At 34.4% G+C, this 18,025-nt stretch overlaps 1 protein-coding gene across 4 annotated transcripts in view; it reads right to left on the bottom strand.

Moving 5' to 3' along the window:
- Nucleotides 1–1,305: 1,305 nt before the first annotated feature.
- The window catches only part of Pvr (PDGF- and VEGF-receptor related), a 28,845-nt gene continuing 12,125 nt past the window's right edge, over nt 1,306–18,025 (bottom strand). For all 4 annotated transcript variants that reach the window (XM_073086157.1, XM_073086158.1, XM_073086159.1 and 1 more), the window contains 17 exons: nt 16,639–16,753; nt 15,949–16,124; nt 15,329–15,477; nt 14,083–14,368; nt 13,462–13,605; nt 12,251–12,375; nt 10,750–10,927; nt 10,110–10,364; nt 9,595–9,819; nt 8,219–8,375; nt 7,468–7,559; nt 6,425–6,579; nt 5,685–5,807; nt 5,033–5,202; nt 4,402–4,546; nt 3,519–3,702; nt 1,306–1,916 (listed from right to left, as the gene is read on the bottom strand). In XM_073086157.1, coding sequence (XP_072942258.1) covers nt 1,516–1,916; nt 3,519–3,702; nt 4,402–4,546; nt 5,033–5,202; nt 5,685–5,807; nt 6,425–6,579; nt 7,468–7,559; nt 8,219–8,375; nt 9,595–9,819; nt 10,110–10,364; nt 10,750–10,927; nt 12,251–12,375; nt 13,462–13,605; nt 14,083–14,368; nt 15,329–15,477; nt 15,949–16,124; nt 16,639–16,753 — 3,080 coding nt within the window. In that variant the 3' untranslated portion in view covers nt 1,306–1,515. The remainder of the gene's footprint in view (nt 1,917–3,518; nt 3,703–4,401; nt 4,547–5,032; nt 5,203–5,684; nt 5,808–6,424; nt 6,580–7,467; nt 7,560–8,218; nt 8,376–9,594; nt 9,820–10,109; nt 10,365–10,749; nt 10,928–12,250; nt 12,376–13,461; nt 13,606–14,082; nt 14,369–15,328; nt 15,478–15,948; nt 16,125–16,638; nt 16,754–18,025) is intronic.

Raw genomic sequence — 18,025 nt, 5'->3', positions numbered from 1 at the left:
CTTTGTACCGCCTCAAAATCTATTTATCAAATATATTTCATATAAAATATAGCCTACGTTACTCGTTGATAATGTAGCTTTCGAATGGTGAAAGAATTTTTAAAATCGGTCCAGTAGTTTTTGAACCTATTCATTACAATCAAACAAACAAAGTTTTCATTTCATTTCATTATATTATAGTACGAGTATAGATATAAAACTATCGTGTCACAAAGTTAGTTACCGTACTCCTCCGAAACGGCTTTACCGATTTTCATCAACTTTTATATGCATATTCAGTAGGTCTGAGAATCGGCTACTATCTATTTTTCATGCCCCTAAGTGATAAGGGTTGTTCACCTTAACATTTTTTATTTATAAGGCAGCACAACGTTTGCCGGGTCAGCTAGTGATGTATAAATTTTAGGTTTATTAATAAATTGCATATAAATAAATATATTTTATCGGTGTTAAATTGTAAGTCATATTTTTTTATTTGTACATACGTTATGTCTTACATTCGAGTTTTACATAAAGATCAACTGTATATTTTAACGAAATGGACCTTCAATTTTAAGAAATAATTTACTAAATCATTTTAGGTATATTTAGGCATATTGTGGATGTCAAAAATATGGCTTAATATGAAAAAAGTCCTTAAAGCTATTCTATATTATTATTTACTTACAATAATCATAGATGGGGAGTATTCGTCCCAAGAGTGTGTGGTAAGTTGACTCAGATTCATAAATTATGAATATAATTATAAATATACATTTAAAATCTGTAACAATACGTAAAAAAATAACATCTCATAAATTTTATATATTATATAAAAAATAAATGAGGATAGGAATGATAACGAAATAATAGCACATCTTTGTTTGGGGTTAAAACATACATAGGTACACGATATTGCGTCGTAACATGACACGTTGGGACGTTGTGCCGCGAAACGGTCTTGTCGTGAAAATCTACGGCGTGAATTTTACAAAATTACGACACGACATCGTCTCGTAGCACGACGTCGCAATGTGCCACGATGCGACACGTATTGTATGTATCAATATGTTTTAACCCTTTCTTCGTTAATAATATTAATGGTGGGGTTGTTTAAAATTAAATAATGAATTCTTATACAAATACATATCTTACTTATTATATTCATCCACTCTTCTAATCATTCCTACACTTTCCTAAAAATATCACATCAATTTTTATCTTTCGCAGTATCCAAACTAAAACTAATAATTACATTAACACTCATAGGTACTTAAGAAAATCGAAGCACATAGATTTTTTGTTAGATAAGATAGACACATTTAATAGACAGACAATAAAATCAGGAGACTAAAAGTTTCGCTTAAAATAATATTACAGTCCTAACACAGGAGTAACAGAAGGATTTGAGATTATTATAGATATGACAAATTTCATAAAAGAGAGATCAAGAGAAGCTCTATAAAACTATCCGTTCGATAAACAGTAGCCTACGCCTGTGTAAGTAGCGAATACTCCTTTGTGCGTACACATAATCTACTTGACTAGACCATTGGCCATAACGTTGATGTAATTATTGGAAATGTTATTAGGCTTCTTTTCAATATCTACGTCCATGGTTACGTAAGTGGGGTTCGATACGGCGGTGTTCTGCGTATTTTTTAGATTTTGATTGTTAATTTCGAATACTTCGTCCGTTTCTTCGGGGATGCCGGGGCACATTTTTGAATACGGCGAATAGTTTCCGTCGTGATCGGATTCCGAGTCGCTTCTCGCGGGCAAGTTGTTCAAAGTGAGCATCGGTGTCCACTCAGATCCGTGAACGTTCTCATCGGATATCCTCGGGTTCAATTTACGAGAGTCGAAATCGAATTTGGTGCCTTGAACTCGTGGGCTGAGTTTTTTCACCGGACTCATTGGTAGGTAGCCTTCGTCGTCTACAAAAATACATATTTAAGTAACATATGAATTCAAGTGAAACTTTTCATGCAAAACGAATCAAACAATTCAGACAATCAAAAAGTTGAACACAATTGCACCAGACAGTGAGATGTGAAACTTACAACAACTTTGATTATTCTAATCTAAAAGAGAATTAAAATTAAATCAGTCTGTTAGATGGAGTTGTTAGTTACACAAGTCACGAAACAAAGTTTAAATTGGCTATTTGACATATAAAAAAGTTAAATTTAATGTTCTATCTAATAAAAAACGAAGCAGTTCTTGTATTTCGATAAAAGGGGTTGGATGCCGGCTAACTTATATAATTTTGAGCGTCTGTATTAGTACTCAGGAATGGCAATGCATCTGTGATCGGTGACAATTGTATTAGGGAGTCCATGTCCATGGACGACTAAAGACTTCAATCTAATAAATAATTGGCCAAATGCGAGTCAAACTTACACACGAAGGGCTCCATATCACAATTTCTTTTTATGTTTAGTATTTGTTATCATAACAGCCATGGAAGTAAATGCACTGTGACAATTTGAGCTGTCTACTTATTACAATAAATACAATTCAATAGATAAAGCGAAAAAGGCAGAAAAATAGCGGTTTCTTATTTGACGACCCCAATTTATATTTTATTTTTAGTACTCGTTGTTATAGCGGTCACCGCTATACATACCCAAAAATTTCAAGACTATCTATAACAGTTCAAGAGATAGAGCTTTGTGACAGTCGGACAGACAACAGAGTCTTAGTAATCGGGTTCCAATTTTACCCTTTGGGTACGGAACCCTAAAAGCAGCTGTAAGTGTATTTGCGCTATCAACTTCCTTTAAAAATCTCTATCAACAATCTTCTTTAGGTACCTACTATCTGACCATACCTTAGAGGAGAATAAAACATTTTTCCTAAAATTATATAGAATATTAAAATCAAATTGCCAATTGCACGACCATGCTGTATGTTATTATTTTTACCGTGTTGCCAGAAAGTGATTTGCCTGATCAAATCGGTGTTTGTTCCGTTTCGTCTGATAAAAAGAAAATTTATTTATATTGTAATTTTGTTTTCTATTGTAAAATTGTTGATAAGTTTAAATGCAGACAGCAAATATGCAAATAGCTTACAGAATGCGTATAATGAAAATACTTCAGAACTTTGGACATACCCAAAATAGTATTATATACCGTTTATATTAATAATTATTTTACTTCAGTGTAAATGCCTACCACATATTGTCGCCATCGCCCATTGACTGACAGATAATGCCCGTAGGCATTTAGTTATCCTTATTACACTTCGTTTAAGGTTTTCAAAAAAATATATAAATAAAATAATCATCAATACTTTAAAGAAATTTGATATTTTCTCATGCTACTTTACAATGCTATTATGAATGTACAACATCACTTTAAGTAAGATAAAATATTTTTGTAACATTAATATTTTTTACTAGGTTAAAAACAGTAAAACTGTAGTTTTAATTTTTATTACTACTTATAGGCACGGATTTCTCTCATAAATAGGGGAGGCCGCGAGCTTATTCCACTCTACTCCAAAAGTATATCCCGTAAATAAAAAATACTAACCAGGCTGCAACTGCGGTGTGGGTGTGGGCGTGTTAGGGAAGAATTTCTGAGATTCGTTGACATAGTGATGGGGGCTCGGAGTGACCATGTTTTTGTAGTCAGGCGCCGACACCATCGCCAAGTAGTCCTCGCCGTCCACATTCACGTTAGAGTTCATGAAGGCTGAATTGAGGTCGACGTAGTGCTGGGGAAATAAAAAAAACAGTTTGAGTATTCATGTTGTTTTATTTTCAACCCTTTATTCTTTCAGTGCTCCTCTCTCATAACGATGATAGGTCATTCTCTACCATGCCCACAAAGAATTAAAGACTGGTGAGCTATTTGGCAAACATTTTTTATAATAAGATGCAGCAAACGAGAATACAGTTCACGTGATCGTTAGTGGCAACAAGTGGCCCATGGACTTCTATAATCAATATAGGATAGGAGTCCTACCTGGAACCGGCCTAGATGTGTATACTACCATTGAGGATGAAAATAAATTGCCTCGTATAAGTGTCACTTCTTTACCAGACATTTCAAACCAGAATACAACAGCTTCACATTAAATTATATAGTTATAATAAGTCTCTGAAGTCGACCTATGACGTGTTCTACACTCTTATCCCAACTAATATTATAAATGTGAATGTTTGCTTGTTTCTTTGCTACGCTTTCACGCCTTAACTACATAACTAATTGTCATGAAATTTGATTAGGCGTTATCAGGGTTCCAGAAAAGGAAATAGGGTATCTTTTATCCTGAAAAAAAATACTGTTCCCGAGAGAGAAATAAAAACAAATGCTTAAGAATATTGTTACGAGTATTATATTATTGTACTGTCATCGACCGCGAGCGAAGCCGTAAGTTGAAGCTAGTATTTAATACATGCAAATTACTTACATTCCTCACGTTATCCTCAAGGAAAGAGCCGAGGATCTCCTGAAGCTGGCTGAAGGAAGGCCGCGCGAGAGGCTTCTGTTCCCAGCAACGCCTCATCACGTCGTATACTTTGTCATCCGCGTACGGAGGTTTCTCCAGCCGATGTCTACCACACAAATAAAATAAAACGTAAAAATAATTGTAAAACACAAATAGATAATTATTGTGATTCAATTTATGTTTATTCAGATATTTATTAAGTGCTTAGTAAAGTTCCAAATGTTTGAAATAAATACGGATGGTTTCAAAAGTAATTTGTTAGCTTAATTCAGTATTTAGCGATTGGCTGTAACTTCGTACGCGTGAACTATAACATAATAGGTATTATACAAAAATTCAACATGTATTTTTCCGCCTAGAGAGTTGATTGTTCAAAAATGTTAAAACAGATTGGTATATAATTATTTCTAACTACTTAGAACGCCAAAAATTAATTGTCATAGTGCTTGGTTCAAATTAAGCAGATTTTCAAACAATAATTCCGTCTCTTTTTGACCCCTTTAGAGAGGGCATACCAATTTTTTTCTTATTGGGATCCTACATCCTAAAATACCCTTTTTTGTTCAAATTTCGTTATCAAAAATATACTAACCCTGCTTCTAAATACTGAAGCAAATTTTGTGGGCTGATATTCGGGTATGGAGTCTTGGCGAGCGAGAACAACTCCCATAGCACGATACCGAAGGCCCAAACGTCGGATTGAGTGGAGAATATCCTATCCGTCATACATTCCACTGCCAACCACTTTATTGGGAGTGGACTCTGAAATAAAAACATCAGAAATATGTCACTTAAAAGTCCCAATGCGATTCAAAGAAAAACATTGTTCATGTCATCTAATAAACATCTAATAAAACTGTAAATCTCTAAAATTGTAGATACTGCAAGTTTTTTTTTTTAATATAGAAGTAGCAGACGAGCATGCAGATCTCTTGATGGTCAGTACTGCCACTCATGGACAATCGGACATCTATAATCGACCCCAGATATGATTAGATTCCTACCCAAAGTAGGTCGCAAACGTTACCTCTGAGGACTAAGCTGAAACCCTTCGGAAAAGTATGTCTCTCTTACCACACCAATCAAACCAGAACACAGCAGCGCTTAACGCTGAGGTAGAAATAGGTGCCGCCGAGTCTAACTACAAAAGGTTCTACCAACTTCGGATTATTTTTAACAATTTTAGTGGACCATTTTTAAATGGTATAATGCACGGAATATAAATTGGAATTCTATAAACTTACATTTTCTTGTTTTTGGTATTCATCATTTTTGTAAATGCTTCTCGCTAATCCGAAATCGCATATCTTGACAATATTGTCTTCAGCCAACAAAACATTACGAGCCGCTAAATCGCCATGTAACACCTTGAAAAGAATACATGTAAAATTATTACAAAGGATACAAATAAACAGACAAACATAACAATGTAATAATTTCTAAAGCTTACTGATTGTCTGTGACGAGTTTGAGGTTATGTAGTGACTCTCACTGCGTATATATAAGCTGCCTCAAATAGGACAGATATCCTACCTAAGGTCACCATGAATCTATTTCCGTCCCATAGCTGGGCACAGGTCTCTCACTGATATTTTTTTATATAGAAGTAGTAGACGAGCATGCACTCCACCTGATGGTAAGTGGCTACTGCCGCCCATGGACATCTGTAATCAACCTCAACTGTAACTGTAATCAATCAACCAATGATGATGATGATGATTACCTCAGATCCACAGACGCGCTGCACCTCCTGAGGACTAAGCTGAAATACCTCAGATAAATGTCTCCCTTACCACACGCTCCAAACAAGAACTCGACAGCGCTACACTACTGTAATATTTCAGAAAAAGGAGTGGCGGTGGTGCCACCAGAGTCGAAGCACAGGGTTCTACTTTCAAATTTGTCACTCTTCAAAGCAGAACACAATTTTACTCAAAAATGAGTGTGGCGTTGAATATAGACAAGCTGAGTATGAAATTCTTACCTTTCTATTAGCTAAGTATTCCATGCCCCTAGCGATTTGGAAGGCCCACGCGAGGAGGTCCCGCGACGTCAGTGGCCTCGGGTTTCGTCCGTCGAAACTGTAATCGCTTTCGTAGTTCGATCGCCACTCCGGCTGTATGTAACCTGTCTCCGACACTGTAACATCAATGTCATTATTAGGTACGCAATCACCATTCCAATCTGATTGAGGTTCACCAAGTCATCGACATCATCAACAACCCATTACTGCCCCACTGCTGGGCACGGGTCTCCTCTCGTAATGAGAGGGATTAGGCCATAGTTCACCGCGCTAGCCAAGTGTGTATTGGCAGACACATTGGTTCACCAAGTACGAAATGGATCCTTCACATTTGCTAGGTAAATTTTCTTACAATTTCGTTGTTTACCATCAATCCAGAAAGATTATGATATCCAAATTATATAGCAATACATGTATTTTAAGAAAATCAAGCAGAAGATTGCTGTATACTATTGAGAGTAAAATTGTACAAAATTGAAGAAAAAAGAATCATTACTATATTATGCGGCATTTTTTGGTCGAACTGCACTGTTACTAACTATAGGTTGAGTTTACACCAATTAATGTTAAAGATAACGCATCCCGACAAACGCAATCTAATTGATATTTAATTAGTGATAACGAATGTCAATGTATGCAACACCTACTTTCCTCATCGAGTTATAATTTATTAAAAAATTATAAAAAATAAATGTCTTCACAAACTATTTATACGCCATAATAAAAGTCGGATTAAGAACAAGAAAAAAAACGGACCGTTAAAGACCATATTTATTATTATCGCCTAAGGGTTCGCATCATATATAGTAGATAGCCTTAGTGGCACAATAGATGTTCACGTAACTCATAGCTCGTATCGTTCAATTAATATATTAAAAAGGATATAATATAAGGAGTTCAATAAAATAGAAACTAGATTTAGAACAAAATGCAAGAAGTCTCAAAAGAATTATGTGGTTTACCTTTTTGAGCCAAAATGCAAGAAGAATAAATTGTTTGTTTACCTTTTCGAGCAGATCTGTTAGTATTTGCGGTGTTCACAAATGTATGATCTGTTTCTTGAGTATGATTAGAGCCAAAGTAGTCGGAATGCATTCTGTAAAGAAGAAGTCATATCTATTTATAGCTAATATCTCATACAATGAAATTAAAAAAAAAAACAAAGAGCAAGTCAATGTATATAAGACATAATACATGCAAATCGTGTTCTTCTCGCATACATTTATATACCTTTTGCCACTGGGTACCTATAACGTTCCTTCACAAAAGAATGTGAAGAAAGTTTCACATTTCTTCAGATCCTTTATTACACCTTTTGAGTAGAAGTTAGCAATTGGCAAAAGCAATTGGCGATGTTGATTAAATAATGGCGACGAGATGTAATTTTTAATATAAGAAGCAGCGATCACATTGTTATGATATGTATAAAAATGTGGTAACATTTTAAAACTAAGTAACGTGATATAAAATTATACAATTTAGTCTTCAGAGTATCAAGTCAACTATACTATACTCGTACTTATGTTAGGACTATGGCTTCTGTAAAATTGAAAATTAGTCAATGGCTGTACTGTCAATTTTAGACATCATCATATATACTGATAAGTAGAATAGCACCCAAATTGTTTCCTCCACATAAAACAAAAAATCTCAACCTCATGTTTTATACGACCATCATCTACTAAAATCAAGTATATTTGCCTAAAACTGTTGTCTTAAACTAGGGAAACCAGAATACAAGAATTAGTTTCTTACCCACTACTCCCACTGCTGCAAGAGAAACCCTTGTTGACTCTGCCGAAGTTCTTCTCCTTGTTGTCTGTGAGCTGATCGATGAACACCTCGCGGTGACGTTGCATGTAATTGTGGATGTTACCAAACTTGCAGTACTCTACTATCACGATCAACTCACCTGGAAAGTAACGAACGGATTCAGATTAGAAAAATACCCGCGACCCGGTCACCATACCAGTTTGACGCGCAAGGGGTCCCGGGTACGATCCCTGGCCAGACAGATATCTAAATGATTAATTTCGATTTCTGTTTCTGGGTCTGGGTGTTTGTGTATCTGTCTATGTGTGTGTCCACGGCACCCACGACACAGCGAACCCTAGTGAGGGGCTGTGAGTGTAGAAAGCGTTTATTTATTTACCTTCAACTTATATAGAAAAAAGAATTGCTATTAAAACTGATAATGTTACCTAATGTGTTAGAACTAGTAATGTATTCAGAGAATAATGTGACCTATAATTTATAGACAAACTCAAATATGAATACGGTCGGAAGACGTCAAGAAAGAAGATTCCGTGGTGAAGCATCGCCACGCCAACATCCAGTCAGGCCCGTTCCGATAATTGGATGTTTTAACAAAAGAACAAAACATTGGGGAAGCATAACGCTTATTGCTTACGTGATGATTAATATCAACCTCCCATAACAACATTATGAAACTTCGTTCCAAAAACTTATTGAAGTTGAAGTTTCTTTAAAAAAACTAAAATCAAATTGATGACTCTATGTAAACCAAACAGGAACTAACATAATCAAATATTATTGTGTTAACACAATTGAAATGAAAGCATTAAATACCTAAATATTATTTAAACCACGATAATGTTTCCGAGAAAACAACTTGTCGTACTTTAGATAATAATGATATGTGTGAATGTGTGTGTGAATTAACAATGAATAATAAAATATTTGTTTATGATTGACATACTAACAATAGCAATAACTTTAGACTTTAAACATGCTCTTTGATCTTCAAGTACTTACTACTATATTCAAAATGTTCGCTTATTTTACGAACTACATATCAAGATATAAAGCGTGTGTAAATATATGTATAGTCCGCTTAAAACTTCTAGTCCGCTCTGAATATAGAAATGAATCCCGTCGCCATAGCAAATTTTATGACTACACCCGCTCGCAACAACTTCAGAGCGGACTAGCGGTATGGCGAGAAGTATACGTAGGTATGAAATGATACTTCTTCGGTATAATTAATGAAATAAAATTATGTGTTACATTGGCGTGCTCAACTTCGCCTCGGACTAAATATACATTCCAAGTTTTAAAATGTAGCAACGTGTAAATTGCACGCTGTGCCAAATTTGTCAATTTCTACTTACGTTTTGCAACTTTTTTTGTGCAAGCTCCGAGCAAATTGACTATGTTGACGTGTTTGCCAAGGTGTACCATAATTTTCAATTCTGTCGCTAAGGCTTTTATGTACATATTGTCAGCGTCCTTTTTAACAGTTTTGACAGCAACTGGTGTTGTTTCTTCAGCGTTGATAATACCCCTAGCCTCTGCTTTGTATACAACACCGAAGGCTCCTGCGCCCAGTTGTTGACCTGAAAGTTATTAAAGCAAGGTTCTCTTAATTGTTTGATATTATATTACCATATATGTATGTACAATGTACATGTACGTAAATTACAATTTTTAAAACTTTGCAGTAGGTACCTAGTTACTTTTGTAAATATTATATAAGTATAAAGAAATACTTTAACAGAAAGCCTGAAAATGATTTTTTATCTTTGTGACCAAAAATAAAGAAAATAATTTTCAGCCTGTCATTTCAAATCATTTCATATGCCAATTTAATTTATTTAAAAACTAAATAAAAATATTGAGTACATACCCCACTTAAGTTTCTCTGGAGGAAACTCAAATTTATCATTATAGGGCAACAGTTCCGCTTGCTCGTCGATACCTAATTCAGGGTTTATAGATTTCGTGACCCCTTCATTGAAGTAGAGAAGACCGGCTTTAGCTAATTCTTTCCTAAACTGTTTTTCCTTGCGTATTTTCCACACTAAATACGCTACAATAATCCCCAACACGCACGCTAACGCTCCACATATACGAAAATAGATCGACATATACGTTGTTTTCTCTGAAAGAGACAATTTCAAAGTTAATTAATTTATGGTAAGCTATAATGGTGGCTTCCCACGGCGCATGATATTACGAATCGACGCACCACGGCTATAATATCGCCTACAGTAGCTTACAAGCCCGTCGGATGTGTCGATAATTATAAATTACAATTACTAATGAATTATTTTAATTTTCAATTTAAATTAGAATTTAGACTTGCATATCTGCGATTTATCAAAATCAATTTCACTTTCATTTTGATCAAATAACATCCAATGCATTACATGAGCCTTTCGATCTTTTTAGACGTAGGTGTACAACTCTTAAATCAACATATCTAGATGTGCGTCCACCAAATTCATCATTAACATAATCATTGGAGTGATAAAACACACATGTACCTTCAATTAGCAGATTAAAAGCCCGTGTTTTGTTTTCATCACCACTATTCACTCTGCACTCGTATTTTCCCTTATACTCCTCCAACATTTTCTGGATGATAACGGATGAGTTGACGAACGTGTGGTCCGTGTATTCGGTGGCAATCGTCACATCGCTGTCGTTCAGCAATTCTCCATTCTATAATTGTAAATAAACATGTGTACTTATTTACGCACAAGAATTTATACTTCTTACGCAAATCAATTATTTTTTTTCCCGAAATATTAGCTGAGGAAACGGCCAATACAGGAAATTGAATACTACAAATAATTTATGTGTTACATCTGCGCACGCAACTTCATCCCACACTAAAAATATAGTCCAAAATGTTTTTCCAAACGTGTTCAAAGAAGTAAAACTTCAAGACGAGAAGGATAGGTACCAAAGGTAGGTACAGGAACATGTTGTCTGTTAAATTGTAACTAAAACCATAAACTTCCGTCATATAATAAATGTTTGGTAAACCAATATTTCTCCCTGCACTCGTTTTAAATAAGGAAAATCTGATCAGTTTTCAGAAATATAACGTGCGTAAGTCCATATTGTTCCGATTTACTTATTAATGACACATGAAACAACAAAACATATGACTTATTCTCATTTAATGATCAGCTGTTTATAAATAAATGAATATTAAAATGATTATTTTATTGAACTTGTGTGTATTATAATTGTTATGAACGTTTGTTATCATGTTTCCGTCATGTATGTACGCTTGCGGCGAATCCCTGCAATTGTTGATTGAAGACAAATATACACTGATTTGAATATTTAATTGAGTGCTACAAACTGTGTCATTATACATGTAATGAGGACTCGAGCAACATAACACAGCAAGTTATTTGCACTTTGAGGTACTATCGCGGCTGACTTAAAACTGTTTAAAGTGGCACACATCTGTCACTAACTCTGTTATTAATAAATCTATCCAAAGTTTTTCCTACTAAAAATCAAATAAAATTTGTACTGCAGAGAATCAACATATTACGATCTCTAGTTGGTAGAAATAGAATAGATTGACTATTCATAACGGACCTATGAAACAGTGATTCCCTGCTGTGTAGGTATATCACTCTTTTCTATGACATAGAGTATGTGATATTGTGATGTTGCGTAGACATCAAAATAAAAATCAAAATATTTAATTCAAGGTAAACTATAGAACTTTTTGTCATAAACACTTTACACATCCTTTACACATCCACACACCATCCATCCATCTTCCATCCATATTTTCCATAAAATTTTCTTACATACATTTTTACGATTAAAATTTTCGCTATTTGCTGGTTTGTTCAAATATTAATAGAAGTATAAATATGTATGTATGTATGTACACATATGTATGTTCAGTATTAATAGAAATATAAGTATACATATTAATAAGTTAGAGAACAAAAAATAATCGGCAAAAATCGAATGTTTTTTTTATTTTATCTTTTTAGATAGATTTATTCATACCTTATACCACGAAACCACCGGCGGCGGAACAGCATTAGCCGCGCAGGTCAGTTGAATGGGATGAAATTCTTTTACACCCACATCTTCATCTTTCTGCGGCTCCATTATAACTAGCTTGCTAGTTTCTGTAAATTCAAACATATTTACACATTAACTTAATAAATGAACGTAATACTGATTTTATAATCCTAATTCATCATTTATTCATCATCTTGCACGCGAGTTCCTTTGTGCATCTAAGTATTGACTTCAGTTTGACAAAGAATGCATCAAATTGATGAGTAGACTAGACCAATCATGGATTCTCGTTCGACGGGTGTAGTGAGGCACATTTGGTGATTGTTTACATTGAGCTCGTGGGCGCGGTGCGCGCATTGCGAGATATTAAATATATTAAAAAAAAATCGCGAAGGCTAAATTATCTGCGATTTACAGGCAAACAACAGATCTTCTATTTATAATTCTGCTGACTAATCGTTACAATCTTCATTTTTCGTAACAAAGAACATGTTCTTGGGGACATCGGGACAGAGTACCCGCAAACGGGATATATGGTCTTTTACTCAGTACCCTTACCAGGAGTTTTTACGTTTCGACAAATATGACTGTTTTGGTATTTGTTTACATATTTGCCCATACAAATTCCAATCAGCGCCCCTAGTGGATCGTGTCAGAACTAGGAAATCGTATGGGCCAATACGTAAACAAATACCAAAACAGTCATATTTGTCGAAACGTAAAAACTCCTGGTAAGGGTACAGGAATGTGTTCCGTGAACATGAAATGCAAAGTCGGCCGAGCCCGCAACCACGCCCGCGCGTTCTATATGAACTCACACTTAGCCTTCTGGATAAGCCCGAGGACGTGAGCCATGAGCAACGGTGACATTTTACTATAAAAAAGAGGACTGCACTGTTGTTAGCTGTTTTTTCTTATTACAAATAGCAAACGAGCATGGTATCCATCTGAGTAAGTGGCTAATGCCGCCCATAGACATCTGTAATCAGCCCCACATAAGATTAGACTCCAACCTGCCGCTGGCTACAGATGCTTTTCTACGCCTGAGAGCCCTAAGTTTTTTGCTTCTAATAAGTATGTCTTCGTTATCAAATCCTTTAAAGCAGAACACCGCAGTGCTTAATATTGTATGCGGTAGTGTAGTCCAATGTCCAACCACAGAGGGTTCTACCACCTTAAAACATACAAATTACCTTTAACAGTGATAATAATGTTTTCATTTTCCGTCGAGCCGTCCATTTTGATTCCTAGGCACGTATAATTTCCTGCTTCATCCAATGATATGCTGTCTATCACCAATACCGCCACAAGGGAAAATGGTGTTTGAATATAGTTAACTGTAATAAATGATTTTATAGATTAGCTGACACGGATATTCTCCTTATTGCGTTTGTTAATTCAACTGAAAATAATAAATGCATATCGCGTTGAAATCTGTAAAATATGTATATACAGTTTATTAAAATTTTAATTGGTGCGCCGCCTCTCGAACCCTAGCGTGATTATGTCTTGACAAAACAAATAATTAAAATGGCATTAATTGCCTCGAGAAAAGAATGGTACGGTTGTGCCGCTTTTTTTTTTGTTCGACTTGGCGGGGGCACTACCATGCCCCCAAATATTGTAAGAAATATGTCTATTGTGGATCGAGTTGTACAAAAATAAAAAAAATACTAACAGACGCAATAATAAAGTGATATTAAATTTAATGTTATTTATATTTATATATAATATAATTCGTAATTTATATATGTAAATAAAAAAATACTAAGGCAATTCTGGCTTTTTTTATGGCATAATTTTATACGACTTACCATATTCAGACAAATTGTAATTATTTCCAAACCAGCTGATGTGTTTGTAAGTATACTTCGAAGCGAAACATGTTAGCTGCACTTTCTGCTTTTCCGAGAACCAAGTTTTATCTTTATTCTTGATACCAAAGCCGTTAGCCACTTCATACACGAGAAGTTCCTGCGTCTTCGGAATAGAAATGTTGCCATCGTAAGCTGAGCAAGTGATGTTGCCAGATACCAATACTGGTATCCTAATTTGGGAGAATACTTGAAAAATGGATGCTGCCGTTGTATTTACGTTGTCCTGAAACGACATAATTCACCATATTGATTAATTTATTTATACATAAAAGACGTTGTAAACGCATTTAAGCATTTATTTAAAAAATACTATGAACTCAAATTCAGTTATTCATTCCTTAGGCTGTGTTTGGAACTATAAAACAAAACGAATAACTGTATCTCCATAGTAAAGGTTGCCATCCGCAATAATATATAGTACCCGTAATAATATAATACATATATAGTACTGTACCATATTTTCATCAGTAATTCTAATGTCATTGTTTTCCCCATAATTTCACAAGCAGTGGTTTCCAATATACTTCGAATAAATCAGCAAAAAGGGCATTCACAAAATTGTTGCCTACTTCCTTTCAGTATATCCGTAATCCGTATAGTATCAACAAGTCAACAAAAAAAACAAGAGTTTCAGAGACACGAACGTAGACTTTTCTAAAGTATTTTTGCAGTTTTACAAGATACACAATTTTTCTCTAATACATATAATTCTCTAATACAGTTACCTACAGCTTTAGACACGGTCAATCTATCTGCGAACACGCGTATTTTACATATCTGTTCATATAATATGTAGTCAATCTTTTTACGTACTCAAACATTGCGAAAGTAGGCAAAAATGTTTTATAACAGAGTAATTGCGTCTCTTCTGGATATCATCGGTGCCTATACGAAATTTACATAACATTGCAGTCACATACAGAAATATCGCAGATAATAATATGATGAATACCCATTACTATACAGCAACTACCATCATGACGTCATAGTCTAATTAAACTTTTAATATTAGAGTCTATTTACGCATTACCACAGCCTGGCTGGCTTCCACACCTTTCCACCGAAACGCAACAATTCCTTCACGCTAGAACTAGGTATGGTGATTGTACTTCCTAGGTGAATCTAGATTTTACCACCCTTGGTAACATAAATATATAAAATACAAATCAAATGTATTTTTTACCAAAATCTCCTGTTCATCGCCGTTTTCGTTTCTAAAGGTCCAAGTAATTTTTCTTATTGGATACCCAACCACTAAACATTGTAAAATAGCCTTTGTATTTATTAGATATGTCTTCGGTTTTTCAGACCCGAAGTCAACAGTTGGAGAAGCTGAAAGAAAAATGTTAAATATAAGTTTATAATAAACTAGCTGACCCGGCAAACTTTGTGTTGCCAAATAAATAATGTTAAGGGTGAACAACCCTTATCACTTAGGGGTATGAAAAATAGATAGTAGCCGATTCTCAGACCAACTGAATATGCATCTAAGATTTGGTGAAAATCGGTAAAGCCGTTTCGGAGCAGTCGGTAACTAACATTGTGACACGAGAATTTTATATATAAGATAATAATAAACTAGTTAATTATTGTAAAAATTAAAAACCCGCCTATCCAAGAATAATAAAATAAAAATACCAAAAAATATGTGTATTGCTTAATTTAGACGAACTCAACGTAACCTATATGTTAAAATCCTTGAAGCCGTTTGAATACGGCGTGGTAAAGCAAGCTACATACATACATATTACAAATACTCGAAATCTCTACCTCTGCTAGGTAAAGACTACAACAAAATCTTACCTATAACTCTTAAATCATATGTTACGTTCGTTGTCACGTGTTCGTTACTGGCAACCAGCGCGTATATTCCTGTATCGTAGACATTCAAATCGAGCATTAGAAAATCAACATCACTGCCTCTTCTAACAATCTTAAACTTGTCTGGATTCTTGGGAACCTCCTTCCCATCTTTGTAGCTGTAAAAATATTTAAACACTTAAAATACTTTAAGACAGTCTTAAGGTGCTCCCTAGTGGAGTATTCGCCTGTAATATAACAAAACAAAATTGATTTTGAACATTGCGTGACCTCTATGACTGGCACAATTGAAATTGGAAATTTTAAAAAGAAACAAACATACTGCATCGCAGATTCTTTCTCATTACTGCAATGTTACAAATTGTATAATTACAGGATGCGCACTGTAATGCTTGCCTCTCTTGACTCACCGATGTAATGCTCGAATCTGAACTATTACAATACAATGCAAGGGTTTCTGATGAAGAAGCGTTTTTAATTATCGTATCGTTATAAATTAATAATATTGAAGATTCCGTTGGTGCAGGTATTGGGGTACTTTCGAAAACAAAATGGACATTGACATAAGTTGCTTGCAAAGTTAAACACTTTAGGAATTCTTACATAAAAAGTAACTGGATGATGTTTAAACCACAATAAAACACTTAGAGTTAATATAAAAATATTACTTACAGTACTATATCAGCCTTAGGGTAGTCTTTTATACTATGACGTAAGTTAAGGGTTTGTTGACGAATATCAAGAAAAGGTTCGTTGTTCCTCTTTGTAAATCTTATGAAGCCGTTTTCTGAAAGAATTAATTAATCGTTAATAACACAACGAAAAATCTAAAACTTGTATTTAAATTATTTCACTGAAATCTTAAATTTCTTAATAATTAAAAATATTTAGTTTAAAAAAACTTAAAACCACGATTTCATCAAGCACTAACAATTATTATTAAAATTCAAATAACATTAACTATAGTAAAGTTAAAACTGGAATTTGGTGGTCGCACTACCGTGCACCTAGTTGCAAAGATGCAAAGATAAAATGCACTGATTCTTTATCTTAAAATTAACAAATCCATTGAAAATTTTATGAGTTTTAATATATGATAACGTGTGTTTTACTTTTTAAACTAAATACATTTTTTTTAAATAGCTTTAGTGTATCGATCTTAAGCTATTAGATTCGTCAGAGCTAATTGTAAGATTAGAAACTCGAAGGATTTACAAGTAGTCATTAAAGTGTTCTATCATTCGCCTCGTGACATCATTATCACGTCATCGTTGCCAAGTCCTATGTATTAGGCCCATCGAATTAAATTATATGAGTCCAAATTTGAGAGATTTTCTAGTAGCCAATGAAAAATAGTGGAACTTTTCATCTAGCTTCATCACCTGACCATCTTTACCGAGCCCAATCAATTGAACTCGTCAAAATGAATACTATGAGGCCAAATACAGAATGTCTTTTCTAATAGCTTTAAAAGTTTCATTATCCAACTCCTGGATCCATCAGATCCTTGTTACCAAGCCTATACATGGAATTCGCGAAATCGATTTATACGAGCCCAAACCGGAGAGGTTTTTGTTGATAGCCACTGAAAAGTTCCACTGTCCACCTCCTGACTCCATCGTCAAATCAGTTCCAATGTTCCAAATAACAGTATTGTTATACAAACAATAAAATATACATATGAAGTTTCATTGCGATACGAAAAATTGATTACATTTTTTTTTGTTAGTTACAAGTTATTTACAATGTAAGCTAATATAAAGCACAACGCGTTAAATATATAATTTAGAGAATACCTGCTATCATTATTTACTAATTAGTAATAATTTTTGAAGTAATTCTAGCATTTCTATATAAATGATATTTTATACTTAGGATATAGATCCATTTTAAGCATAAATGCTTCAAAAAAGGTTATCATAAGGTATAGATTGAGAATCAGATATAGTTTTATGTTAAGGCTTATTAATAAAAAATAGTATAAGTCTAGATTTAAGTTTATCCTTACTTCCAGCCATAGATTAGTAAAGATACTTCGCCGCCTTGAAATTGAATGAAG

The sequence above is a fragment of the Epargyreus clarus genome, unplaced genomic scaffold (genome assembly GCF_041222505.1).
Source record: "Epargyreus clarus isolate Ecla_fem2 unplaced genomic scaffold, WU_Ecla_fem_2.2 ptg000023l, whole genome shotgun sequence".
Lineage (NCBI taxonomy): Eukaryota > Metazoa > Arthropoda > Insecta > Lepidoptera > Hesperiidae > Epargyreus > Epargyreus clarus.
Note: the sequence above shows the minus strand (reverse complement) of the source record. Positions and strands in the feature narration are given on the sequence as shown.